This window comes from Epargyreus clarus, unplaced genomic scaffold, assembly GCF_041222505.1.
Source record: "Epargyreus clarus isolate Ecla_fem2 unplaced genomic scaffold, WU_Ecla_fem_2.2 ptg000004l, whole genome shotgun sequence".
Taxonomy (NCBI): domain Eukaryota; kingdom Metazoa; phylum Arthropoda; class Insecta; order Lepidoptera; family Hesperiidae; genus Epargyreus; species Epargyreus clarus.
In genome coordinates, this window is record NW_027332212.1 from 12,843,262 (window position 1) to 12,857,365 (window position 14,104).

General features: G+C 37.6%; 1 protein-coding gene across 1 annotated transcript in view; it reads left to right on the forward strand.

Moving 5' to 3' along the window:
• c12.2 (von Willebrand factor A domain-containing protein c12.2) overlaps positions 1 to 12,842 on the forward strand; it is a 31,383-nt gene extending 18,541 nt beyond the window's left edge. Inside the window, exons 7-21 of the mRNA XM_073093420.1 lie at positions 714 to 1,053; positions 1,569 to 1,815; positions 2,314 to 2,454; positions 3,013 to 3,148; positions 3,463 to 4,363; positions 4,894 to 5,099; positions 5,494 to 5,681; positions 6,096 to 6,255; positions 6,959 to 7,114; positions 7,331 to 7,439; positions 8,099 to 8,219; positions 9,605 to 9,785; positions 10,609 to 10,754; positions 11,165 to 11,266; positions 11,749 to 12,842. Coding sequence (XP_072949521.1) covers positions 714 to 1,053; positions 1,569 to 1,815; positions 2,314 to 2,454; positions 3,013 to 3,148; positions 3,463 to 4,363; positions 4,894 to 5,099; positions 5,494 to 5,681; positions 6,096 to 6,255; positions 6,959 to 7,114; positions 7,331 to 7,439; positions 8,099 to 8,219; positions 9,605 to 9,785; positions 10,609 to 10,754; positions 11,165 to 11,266; positions 11,749 to 11,857 — 3,243 coding nt within the window. The 3' untranslated portion in view covers positions 11,858 to 12,842. The remainder of the gene's footprint in view (positions 1 to 713; positions 1,054 to 1,568; positions 1,816 to 2,313; positions 2,455 to 3,012; positions 3,149 to 3,462; positions 4,364 to 4,893; positions 5,100 to 5,493; positions 5,682 to 6,095; positions 6,256 to 6,958; positions 7,115 to 7,330; positions 7,440 to 8,098; positions 8,220 to 9,604; positions 9,786 to 10,608; positions 10,755 to 11,164; positions 11,267 to 11,748) is intronic.
• Positions 12,843 to 14,104: the final 1,262 nt, after the last annotated feature.

Sequence of the window (14,104 nt, forward strand, 5' to 3'; positions counted from 1 at the left end):
AATATGGCTCCGTCATAAGGTTTTACGTATGGACTTTATGTCGGTAATGCTGTTCGTGCGTGCGTTGACCCTGAGTTATGGGAGGTGGCTTCATGCGAACCTGTCGTCAGGCGATCAAGGTTAAGGTATGAAGGGAAGTTTGATACTGTAACTAAAATAGTTGAGGAAAAACTTTGAATTCTTTTGGTACTATATAAATAAACTATCGTATGTACGAAAGTAGGTAACAAATATGGGTCGTATTTTTGTAAGAAGATTAAATTATTGTATACCCATCTATCATGAACAGTCTACCTTTATTTAGTGGTTTAGGAATTTCGTTTAATATGTTTTAGATGAATGTAAATATATTGTGTTGAAGGTGGTATAATCACAGATTAATATAATCCTTTGTAGTTCGACTTCGGAGGCACCACCGTCACATCTATGTCTGTTGAGTAATATTAGGATTGGTAGGGACGACCTTTTTATCCGAGGCGTTCCATAGTCTTCAGGACTATTGCCAACCTCTGGTAGGAGTCTCATCTTATCTGGGGTTGATTACATATATCCATGTGCGACAGTAGCTACTTACCATCAGTTATACTGCATGCCTACCTTAATAGGACACAGTCAGAAGTCATAATGTACTTGTATATGCATGAGCACATGGCACTACAATCAAAGGAATTCTAGTCCGTAGGGTTAAAATTGGAATCTTTTTTATTTTTCAGGAACGAACCCCAGACCTGCCCATACACAAACTTATATACCTACTCTATCCTTACAACAGTTTCTTAACACAAGATCATATTAAAAGCGTGCAAGGTGTTCTGCAAAACCTAAAAATCGAGACCAACCCTAAAACCAATATATCTCTACATGGTATTCAAGCCATGGGAGATCAGGCCTTAGTGAGTATGGATATCAATGGCAGTAAGTCTCAATTTCCCGTGCCCTGTGGAGGGAGACTTAGGAGTAGGGAAGAGAAGGGGATCGTGAAGACGGAGTTTCAGACTCAGTTACTGAATGAACTGCTCTTGAGTCATAGTGTTGGGGATTTCTGTGTTATTGGTAAGTTGGTTTTTTGTATAGATCATTGTTATGAGTTATTGATTGCGAATAAAATAATTGTAAAATCCATGTCAGATAGTTTTGTGTGTGCATATTTCTTAAGATACCTTAGTAATTATTTAGTTATGGTAGTAGTTATAAAGCAAATAAGTTTATCATATATGCGCCCCAACGACATTTATTGTGAACTTAAATTTCTACTCCACATTTTTAACAATTGGTAAGAAGTATTTTTTTTCTATCAATAACATATAAATCAAAATATAGTAGCGCAAACACTGTTGTATGACAGTGATAGCAACGACAGCAATTAGCTGAAATACAAGTAGGCCATCTTTTTAACATCATAGTATTTTTTTAACATCAAAACATAATAATCTTAAAAAAACAATCCGACTGTTTATTACCGGATTTTCTAGTTGAAATTGTGTTTCGATCCGGTAGTAATATACTAAAAAATATTTTAACTGACAAGAACACACAAAACATATATATTTCATTTGATTTAATTTTAGGTCCAAAAGGTTGTGGCAAGAGCCTCCTAGTCACGCAACTGGCATCCTTATTAGGCTACACAATAGAGCCTATAGTCCTATACCAGGACATGACCGCCCGAGACCTGGTGCAGCAGCGCACCACCCTGGACAACGGGGACACGGTGTGGAGGAACTCGGCACTGGTTGATGCAGCCCTTAAGGGACATATGGCTGTGCTGGACGGCTTGCACAGGATACATGCGAGTACCCTTGCTGTGTTGCATCGGTGAGTTTAGTATATGCGGGTAGGTTGGTTATTTATAATATAGGTAGCAGTAGCAGATGAGTCCATCTGGTGGCAAATGGCTATTGTCGTCCATACACATCTGTAGTAATCCCAGATAAGATTAGATTTCTAACTGAGGTCGGTCACAGATACGCCGCTACCCCTGAGGACTTAGCTGGAATACAGCAGTGATTAATATTGCTCATATGAGGCAGAAATAAGTGAAGCGGTATCGCCGCCGGAGTCCAACCACAAGGGGTTCTTCCACCTTCAAAACTGTGCGAACTAACACGCAAGTTGAAGCTTGTAAAAAAGTTATTGATTATAAAATTCTTATTTCGATACATTTTGCTTCAACCATCATGTCACCACAAAATGGATTCTCGCGAAATTTTAATCATTAAACCTGAACTAAAATGTGCAGTGAAATCATTCAGTCATTCTATTCACTCAGTAACTTTCTCAAGAAATTTTGAATAATTGATCTTAAAATTTCAGTTTGGTCCATGACCGTGAGTTACAACTGCACGACGGCACGCGGCTGGTCCGTCACGACAAGTACGATGAGCTGGTGTCCCTCGGGATAACTGAAGCCGAGCTGGAGGAGAGCGGGGTTAAGAGGATCCATCCTGCTTTTAGGTACGGAGGGATTGTGTTTGAGGGATCGTATGAGGGCGAGAAAGAGTAGAGATAATAAAATGTTTGCTAAAATGAGTATTTCTATTATAGTATAGCTTTATCTAGACAATCGTCAATATCAATCAAATATCAATATATAAATAGGCTAAGACAAAACGGTCGACAACATTTTTTTACTTTGTAAACCGATGTTTTTTTATTTTGTTTGGTAATTATTGTCGACCATATATATATCATTTATTTCACGAACTTAGCAAAAACTCAAATTATAATATTGTTGGAGGGTTGACGAATATAAATCAAGAAAGGCGGTGCGAGCACGACGGTCGGTCATTATTATTCAAGACTTTGTGCGGAGCGGACCTCTTGTCAATTTTCATTCGGAACAGACATTTGTGTTGAATCTTTGATTGTTATGGTTTTAATTACATAAATAACATTAAACTTAGTTTAGGTTATTTACCACGTGTATTTTTTTTAATAAAAACCGCTTCTGATAGCTAATAATATGAAATAAATTGAAGAATTGCTGGTGTATAAAATATTTACTATTTTCAGAATAGTAGCTCTGGCAGAACCACCGACCCTAGGACGCGGGCAGCAGTGGCTGTCTCCGGAAATCTTAAGTCTGTTCATTTTCCATGAAATGAGAAATTTGAGCCAACAAGAGGAGATATTTATTATCAATTCTTTGGTAAGAAACAGAACTTTCATTTTTATTAATTCAGTGATTACTTTATGTAATATTTGGAAATATAGACCGAAATTATTAAGGGAAACACCAAGCGTAATTTAACAAATCACTTTAATCACATAAAACCAAATCGCATACACGCTCCATCACATATTCTCATGTATCCTCTTATTATAACATTATGTATATACCACACTTTATATATTTTTTATTGCAAAATATAACCTTATGAATTATGTATAGGGCTTCAATAAAAATGACGTCCTTCGATATTTTTTATAATTTGTCACTTAACAGTTTTATAACGTTTTCAGTATGGCGATATATCTGATCCACTGCATTCCATAATAAACTTAGCGGACCAACTTCGTAAATCTGATGACAATACCCTCAAGAATCTCTCATCTTCATTATCAACGAGACAACTTCTACGGATAGCGAGCAGAATGTCCAAGTACCCAACAGACTCGGCGTACGAAACCGTTCAACGGACTTTCTTAGCGAAGTTCCTCCCAAACTTAGCGAGGAAAGCGCTAGATGGCGCTAGTCAGAAGATAGGAATTGAACCGCCGACGAGATTCGGAATTTTTGGAAAGAGATCCACTAAAAAAGTAAATTGTTCTGTCAAAAATGGCGTGCTAACTATTGGAAACACGAGTGCAGAGATTTTCAAAACAGACGCGTTAACTAAAGTCCCAGATATCCTCTTCTACGACGTACCACAACACATAGAACTGCTAGAATGGTTGTTACAAGACTTTCTACTCGGAAACCATCTCTTATTAGTCGGGAACCAGGGTGTAGGCAAGAACAAGATCGCTGACAGACTCCTGCAACTGTTGAACCGTCCGAGGGAATACATACAGTTGCACAGAGACACGACTGTCCAATCTCTAACCGTACAGCCAACGGTACGAGACGGTGTTGTCATATATGAAGACTCTCCATTAGTCAAAGCCGTGAAGTATGGCCACGTTTTGGTCGTTGACGAAGCAGATAAGGCTCCAACACACGTTACCTGTATACTTAAGACGTTAGTTGAAAATGGGGAGATGATTCTGAGTGATGGGAGACGGATAGTTCCAAAGGATATGCTGGAGAGCTCCGCTGGGGATGTGTCGAGTTTCATACCGGTGCATGAGGACTTCAGGATGATTGTACTGGCCAATAGGCCTGGGTTCCCGTTCTTGGGCAACGATTTCTTCGCTAGTCTAGGTATGTCTAATTAAGTTTTGTAAAATAATTTACTATATACTTTTCTAGGTTTCTAATATATTTACATACCGGTATAACATTATAATATGTAAATGTTATGTTTACGTAGATTTAACCCTATGACCTATTAGTTATTTAACTTATAAGTCATCTTCTCGATAGGATTCTCACGAGTCTCCTGTCACAGTGAGAGGATTTTAGGCTATAGTCCACCACGCTTTGGCCAAGTGCGAACTGGTAGTGTTTACAATTTTCAAAACTTTTTTTTAAGAAATTTCGGGCGTCTAGCTTTATGCACGATCTTTTCCTTTACTGTTGTAGAAAGTGAGAAATAGTGTCTTACATATAACTTTGAAATAACTTAAAAATTAGAGGTCTGACCTGGGATACCAACCTTGGACCTCTCGATTGAGAGGCCGAACTATAAAGCTATCACTGTTGTTGATTTCGCTTATACTTACACAGTATTTTACCTTGCTTGTCGAACGCACAACATATATTACACTTTATACCACCAAAACCCTTTCCAGGCGACCTATTCTCCTGTCATGCGGTGGATAATCCGTCAATAGACTCGGAGTTGGAGCTGCTCAGGTCTTATGGGCCGGATGTACCCGCGGATATTATGCAGAAACTGGTCAAAGCATTTGCAGTGTTAAGGGACATGGCTGACCAAGGCCAGCTGACATATCCGTACTCGACTCGAGAGCTTGTGAATATTGTGAAACATCTTCAGGTAATAAGGGCTTCATTCAAGATTTAAATTTCATACAACGGCCTGATATTTTTTGTTGTAAATGTATTTTGGTCATCTTCGATTTGAAAACGCTACATTTTCTGAGTTTATAATGTATTGTATTATGTAATGTCTGTAATTATACTTATTTAGTTTATAATAGTATGAAAACATAAAAGTAATGTTTTTGTAATGGTATTGCAATGTTTTAATTTTACTTTGGTAAATAGCTTATATAGCTTTATCGAGGTTTTCTGAGTAAAAACTGCATTATGGCTTTTGATAGGATGCTATTATTTTCAAATGCACGTTATACATCACAATTAACTTCGAAATAATTTACCCAGAATCAAAAAAATCATATCAGAAATAATAGCAATCGTTAATCTTTCAGAAATATCCAGAAGAGGACTTAGCGACGGCGATCGGTAATGTTTTTGATTTCGATCGCTACAGCAAGGACATGGCGGACACCTTGCTGGAAGTGCTCCACTCGAGTGGGCTGCCCACTGATGGGGTACTCGAAGGCAGGTCTAAGGAGGCTTTAAAGAAGATTCAGATGACGATTGATAGGAAGAGTGGGTAGGTCGTAGTAAAATTTTATATTTGCCGACCAATCACATGTCACAGTAAATAATAATAATAATGTAATATGATAGCTTTTATTTATGTTTCTTGCTAATACATTATAAAGAGCGAAAAGCGAATATTAATCTCGCTATAACGATTTTTATTGAAAAAATTAACTATTAACTACTATATATTTCTATGAAGTTTATCCCACTTGAATAGCTTAGTATATATGGTAGTTTTATTTTTTTTATTTTTTACTTTTCCTTTTTTATGACACTTAAAATAAATATATGTTACCGTGCTAATTCTGCATAGTGTATATTTAGATTAAAGGGTGATCAAAAAATTGACCCGACACAAGCCAATTAGAGATCTCTATCTTCTTCTTACTCTGTTTACTCTATCTGTTTCTTACATTTCCAGGTTAGACACATCATCCCCAAAGCACGGTAAGGAGGATCCGGATAACCAGCCACACGTGGGCGGTAACACGTGGGCGGGCGGCACGGGCGGGCGGGACACGGCCGGCCTGGGCGGGAAGGGCGGACCCTACCGGCTGGATAAGGGACATGATGTACATCAGGTAGGTTAGGTTAGCCGAGGTTAGGGTAGGTCGAGCCGTCCGGTAAGCAACTCCGGGAAGGACGGCGGTGTGTGTGGTCGCATACCGTCGTAAACACCAGACGGTGTGGCGAGTCCTGGAGCTCACCTGGGTGGAGCCCGAAGGGGCAACGCGTTCAGAGGACTCCGGTTCCGTTCCGTAGGAGATCCCGGAGTCCTCTACGCAGCGCAGAGGACGGCCACCGGGGGGGTTTTAGTGCAGTAAAAATCCCACATAACCCCGTGTCGCTCCCACGGCACCGGGTACCTTTTGAAGGTTTCCCCCTCGTAAAGAAAAAAAAAAAGGTTGGGTTAGGTTAATTATGTTTAGGTTACTTCAATTTAGGTTCTTCTTTTATGCAAAATGAAATAGGAAAAGAGCATGAGTGACATCTGCTATTATGAACCATTAACGTTATAAACATCTGTAATTATTTTAAAATAAATAGTGATCTATAGAAGCTGTTAGGCGAGTTACATCTATTTATTTATATTTTTGGTTCAATAGAAATATATTTAAAAAAAAACAATAATCTGACTAGTTAGTCTGACACACAATTACTCCGTACCCAGATCAGAAATATATATTCATTAATGCGTGACCATGGATCAAACTTGGAACCTTTCTTTTTTTATTAATTAGGTAAAAAATGCATATGAAAAGTGATCTCATTGTTCATTCTTAGCTTTCAGATGCTGAAAAGGACGATGTACCGGAGCACGTGAAGAAGGCTGCGCGGGAGATGAACAGGAAGGCTTTCGAGGAACGCCTGCGGGAGATTAAGATGAGTGAATACGACGCCAAGTTGTACGGACAGTTCCTGAGGGCTGTGCAACCGCAGGTAAATAGCTGGAACTAGATCCCTTTGCTGTACCACACTGGAGGTATAGTCCGCGTCAAACTGCTAGTCCGCTCCGAATATAGAAACGAGTCGGGTCGGGATATTAGCGGGACGAAGACAGCGCGGGACCCCCGGCACCCACCGCTGCCCGCTCTTGCCCGCGATTGCCCGCTCATATTATGAAAAAAAAATTACAGACTTCGAAAATATTCACAGATCGGTGCCTTGAGAGGCGTGCTGGCAGAACTCCAAGCGAAGAAGAAAGAGAGGCAGTGGAGTCGCCATCAGACCAGTGGAGAGTTGGACGACGGCAAAATTATAGAAGGTCAGTAATTTTATGTGTAATGAAGGCATTAAAATATAAAAAGTAGATAATAAATGTAACGATTATCGAAAAAAAAACATAACGAGCTGAGTTTTTTAACCGGATTTTGTCAGTTGAGATTGCGTTTCGATCCAGTAGATAGTATAAGAAAATATTGTAACTGATAATTTGTAAGTGCTTTCGTATGTCTATACCAAATGTCGCTGTAGTTCCGGGACCAGAATAGGGCTACGGTATCCCCTGCCTGTCGTAAGAGATGACTAAAAGGGGGCTTCCGGGGTTGCGGGTGGCAAGAGTGAGAGCTCGAACCGCCCGGCCAGCAACCCCGGGCCATCCCGGTCATTCTAAGTTATTCCTATATTATAAACGACGACACATACCGCCATCCATACGGCGGTATTTGTGGTCGCATACCGTCGTGCACACCAGATGGTGTAGCGAGCGTAAAGCTCACCTGGGCGCCAAGAGGACTCCGGTTGCGTTCCGTTGGAGATCCCAGAGTCCTCTACGCAGCGCTGAGGACGGCCACCGGGGGGTATTAGTGCGATAAAAATCCCACATAACTACGTGTCGCTCCCACGGCACCGGGTATCTATTGAAGGTTTCCCTCTAGTTAACAAAAAAAGGCCTATAATACAAAATGAATATATTTCGTTTAGGTTTAACGGGCGAGCGGTCGATATACCGGCGACGGACAGAGCAGGAGCCGCCCCCCGGTGCGCCGCTCGACAAACCGAAACGTTTGCGAGTGGTACTGGACGTCTCTGGCAGCATGTACAGGTATATGTTTTGTATTTGATCACTTTATTTACGATTTATCCACTTGTCGTTAGTCATTTTTAGGTTAGGTTGTCTTTTCGCCTTTATCTGTATTAATATTGATAAAATACAATAGTGGGTAGTGACCAAGAGGGTTTGGGAGTTGGTAAAACTAATTTTCGACAGATGGCACCACTGTCATTCCAATGTAGGTATAAATTTTCCGTTTTATGTAGGGGAAACTGGGGACACTTGATCCTTACGGGAGACTTTGTACACTAGATTTACAGAGCTTCTGCGAACACAATATGATTTTAGTATGGCAACATTGGTTGTCTATGATTCGTTATAACTTTCTAATCTTGGTACTCTTGTCCAATTTGATATTTAAGCAGATGGCGGATGATTGTGTGTTTCGTGTCGCAGGAAAATATTTTTCGTAAGTTTTCATTTTGCTTAAATAATTGGTTAGTAAACTTATTTTGGGTAAGTAGCACTTTTAAACTATTCATTATCTATGTTTTTAAACGTCTGTTTCATGGAATAGTGTTAATAGTAGTCGATTTTTTATCAATATCTTTTTATAACCACAGTATAGCTAGGGTACACTTGGTACACTTTCTTATGGGAGATATGATCCCCCCGTATCCACTAATGTTTATTTTTGAATAATTTCAGGGTTCAATATGCCTAGAGTATATAAAACAATAGAAGGTGCAAGAAAAATAATATCAACCATAAGATTCTGTGATAATAGGAACATTAAGTAATGTTAGCTGAAAACATAGTTACTCGTATATGTGATTTATCAAAACAGTGGATATGTTGTTGTTGTTGTTTCTACTTTATCTACTAAGCAAATAAATCAATGGTAAATCAATTTTAACATATTTTTTGTTTATTTTGGTATCATATGAAAATATATCAGACTTATTTCCCGCAGGTTCAAGTGTTCCAGAGGGGGGGGATCAAGTCAGACATATATATGGGACACATGGTATCATTCCCTATACAAAGTTTTCGTGGGCTGGTTACAAAATTTATATACCGATATCATTAGCTTTTATACTTAGTATAGCCAATGAAATTCCACGTATTTCAGTACCAATATATCTAAAATCGGATCAATGTTTACCAAATAGTGGTCAAAAAACAAAAGGGGGGATCAAGTGTCCCTAGTTTCCCATATGTCATATTATTTCTTTAAAATGCGGGCGAAGCCGCGGGCCATCACTAGTATATCTATAAAAAAACACTTGTTTTATGTAAATCTACTTGTATCCAATTGACTTATCTATGTTCATTGTGCCTTTCATCATAAACAATTAAAAAAACATATTGGCGAAACCACTACCATGGCCCTTCAATTATTATATTAACGTATTCATACAATTTACCACAATCAGGTTCAACTCCTACGACGGCCGTCTAGAGCGGTCGATGGAGGCAGTGGTGCTGCTAACGGAAGCCCTGAAGGGCTACGAGACGCGGATCCGCTACGATATGTACGGTCACTCGGGCGAGGAGCACGCCCTTGAACTCATCAGGGTCGACCGACCACCGGAGAACGAGAAACAACGGCTACAGGTAGAATATACTCTATTTATTGTCTACTTATTATTATATGCATACTGTATTTATGAGCAATAAAAATTTGAATTTGAATTTGAATATGAATATGATTTTAGACTACAATTATGGCGGAATTAAAATATTTTATTATGTAACGGGTGTACTCGTGATATGCGTTTTTTAATTTCCGTATTGCCGATATTTCGGCCCATTTGCATGGATCATGGTTATGATGAAACTGCGGTGGCGGGTAGAAACTACGTGACAAGTACTAGTGATAGATTAATCTATCTAACCTACGTCTAGTTCGTTTTTCTTTTCTATTCTAGTTTCTTTTAGTTTATCTAATTTCAAAAAATTCTAAATTCTGAATGAATAGTCAACAATTGAGGAACTAAAATCGAAAATATTTCCAAAATGTTGAAACCGAAAATGAAATTCTCAATTTCGAGGACCGAAAATTGAGGTTCATGACAGATCCGGAGTGTAAAGCCGACAATTTCATATCCTAAACTTTATACCCAATGCTCAAAATCTAAAACCTCTAAATTAAATCGTAATTCTTACTTATTATTGAAGCAAGCTGTCATGGTGTAATTTACGCGCAACAATGCCGACATGCGCAGTTAAGTGGTGCATAAAAAAAGAGAAATGTCGTTTTATTTGTAAATGATCTTAAAACTACATTTTTTTATATATTTTTCAAACACAAAAATAGATGACAGTAACAATTTCAATTGTCAGAACTGGTACCATTTTCTAGTTAGGAGTGAGTAATCTTTACTAATCTATGGCCTATACTCTCTAAATCATAATTGTTCATGTCGCTTTCCTTTAGATAATCCGCACGATGCACGCCCACGCGCAGTTCTGTTGGTCGGGCGACAACACGCTGCCGGCGACAAAGCACGCCATCGCGGGACTGGCCGCCGAGGACGCGGACGAGGCCATCGTGCTCGTGCTCTCCGACGCTAATCTGCGCAGGTGACGGGATGGGACGGGATGGGATGGGATGGGAATGGATGGGACGGGTTGGGACAGGATGGGATGGGATGTGACGTGATGCAATGAGAGTTATGTGCTGTGATGTGATATAATGTAACTTGACGTGGCTCTAAGCAAATAATTTTATATAACGTAACTTAAATTAATATTATGAACGGTAACGTATGATTATAACGATAAAAAAATAATTGTAACAAAACGTACAGTAATGAATAATGAAGTTTATTTCTGCGATGATAAAATTACAATGGGATATTACGGGTTTTTTGTAAAAGTGTTTTCTAGCATATTGATTCAATGCTCTTGTTTGACAGATCCAGTTTTCTCACCACATTACAAAACATCCGAGATTGATATGAATTCATAGATACAAATCTTCTATTACACAGATACGGCATCCCTCCAGAGCAACTCGGGGCGATCTTAACGTCAGAGCCCCAAGTTCAGGCACATGTGATTTTCATTGGAAGTTTGGGAGATGAAGCTGCTATGTAAGTGAAAAATATTTGATACTAAAATAGTTCTTGTTAAGATATATAGATCAGATAATGTTTAATTTTTGAAATCGGTAAGAGATGGTGCCACATATATCTAGAATGAGTAGCAGTTTTAACATCTTATAAAATATATACACAAGGTACAAGCTATGAAGTGATCCTAGGTGGAAGTTTTCCTTCGCCAAACTGTTACAACGCGGGTTTAAAGTTCTTAAATATAATATTTTTATTAAATAATTTTGGAATTTCTCAAATTATCGCGAAGTCAAGTCTATCATACTATAATATTTTTATACTTTGTTAACAAAAGTTATAAATAAATAACTTTTTACGGTTATAACCTTACACAAGAACTTTCTGTCTTATTTATTTCTCACCTAAAGATGCGTACATAAAAACCCTAGCCCAAAATATAAATCTAATTCATTATTCAGGTTCCTACCTTTTGACTAAACAATGTCCTTTTCCTGATACAGGCTTCTACGCAAACTGCCCGCCGGCCACGCCCACGTGTGTATGGACGTAGCGTCGTTGCCGCAGATCATGCAGCAGATATTCGCCTCCTCCTTGCTGCAGGGCTCCTGATAACACTGCCAAGTTATAGCTGAATATGTTATGATAGCGAAATTTGTTTGTAAAGTAATAGTAGTTTAAATAAACTTTGCGTAGTTCGACGACAGTGACATCACACTTTTTGCCGTAGAGTCTATAATATTTCAGATAACATTTGTAACCACATTATCGAATCGCTTTTTTGTAGTCTATTTTGTTCATTTATCGTTTGTAAAGTATAGTAAAATAGGTATTGTGGATGTGGACGGTTTCCTTGAAAGTTCAACGAAAAGTGTTCGTGGAAAATGTCTAATATACTTTTGTTACTTTAATAGATACATTTTAGAATAATTTTACATTTCGCTTTATCTAAGATAATAATAAATATATCTAAGATAATAATAAATGTAATTTGTATATATTTACTTATAATACATTTCTGTCGCAATATACAATAGGTAAATCTCGATGTACCAACACATACCCCAAAGATGTCTGTGATTATTTTAGGAAATAAATGGTGTATTGACAAGGTCTGGTCTGGTGTGATGTAATTAATCTGGCACCTCCTCGATTTAAAATAATTGCTGATTAATAAAAAACATATTTAAAAGGTCACCTAAAATTTTCGGCAAAATTTCAAATACATAGAACTTAAAATAAATTAATATTCATAATAATTATTTTAAAATTGAGATTGCCATAGGCGATAAAAAGAGATATTGGCATAGGCGATATGATAATAATCACACACATAATTTTAATTGAATAGTTTAAAAAAATAAAGTAAATTATATAAACATTAATTATCATTCCACATTTGAGATAGTACATTTAGTACCAAAATGGTTTATGACGTAGTTGGTGGATGTTTTAATTTCTACCTTAAAATAAATAGGTTTTGATTAATTAATCGCAATTGTGATTTGAATTAGTTGTAAGATTAAATAAATTGTTGTATATTTTTATATATTTGTTTATTGAAAGAAGGAGAAATAAATCTATTTTAAATAGAAAACCTGTTTTTGTTCATGTGGCAACGATATACCTAATAACATTGTCTAAGCTCTCTACTATGTAGAAAATTAAAACCACAGATGTGTATTCTGTGATTAAAACAGTATTAAACTGAACGGTTTATATGTTTTTTATATGTCCTTATATAATTCTTACCTGAGTTCGGTCACAGATGCGCCGCTACCCCTGAGGACTAAGCTGGAACGCCTCGTAAATGTATGTCTCCCTTAACAAAAACTTCAAAAATAGAACACAGCAACGCTTAACACTACAGTTATAGAGAGAAATAGGTTTGGTGGTGGTAGTGCTGAATTGACCACAAAGGCTTCTACCACCTTTAAAATGTACACATAGATTCGATATGACGTAGTCTCTTTTGTATGTGTTTGAGTGCTTAATCATAGTATATGACAAATTACACCTATACATAATTATAGTATTCTTATATGAAATATTTATTTTCAAACGACTTCTTGCATTTATCTATACTTCAGTTTTATTTACAATATGTCTAAGTGTATTCATGACAGATCTAATATAATATCATTAATATCTCTATCAAGTCTTTGAAAGCTTTAATTAATTTTCACGTTCATCTTCAATGTAAGAGCTGTAGAGATATAATGACATACTTTGCAATCTTCACGCGTTGTTGATTAGCACGCGCCGCGGAGCTAAGCAATTGTGAACATTAACTAAACATCTTGACGAAGGTACACCCACATTACTCGGAAAAATAAATATATTCATAACCAAAGTTAATGAAGAGGCAGGGAATGCGTAACATTAAAGAATAGCCATGTATCGCTTAGAAGAAAATAATAGGGGCCTTTGAAGTTGATCCATAATATATTGCTATTTAGTAAATAATAGAAAAATAAACTAAAATCAGATTAAATCTAGGATTTTATATACTACACCTTATAAACAAGGTGGTCGAACCTTCTTTGGTTCGTGTCCGGCGGCACCACCGCCTCATCTATTTATGCCTAATAACAACAGTGTTAAGCGCTGCTATATTTGAAGGGTGTGGTAACAGAAGCATGATTTTCTGAGGTTTTTGAGTTTAGTTAGAAGTAACGGTACATCTGTGGCTGACTTCAGGTAGGAATCTAGTCTTATTCAGGGTATGTTGCGGATGTCTATGGGCGGTAGTAGCCATTTACATGGGTGGACTGCATGCGCGTTTGCTACTTCTATATTAAAAAAATAATAACACCTCATGTTACAAGCTTATTTATTTTGTTTTGTTTTTATACTAAG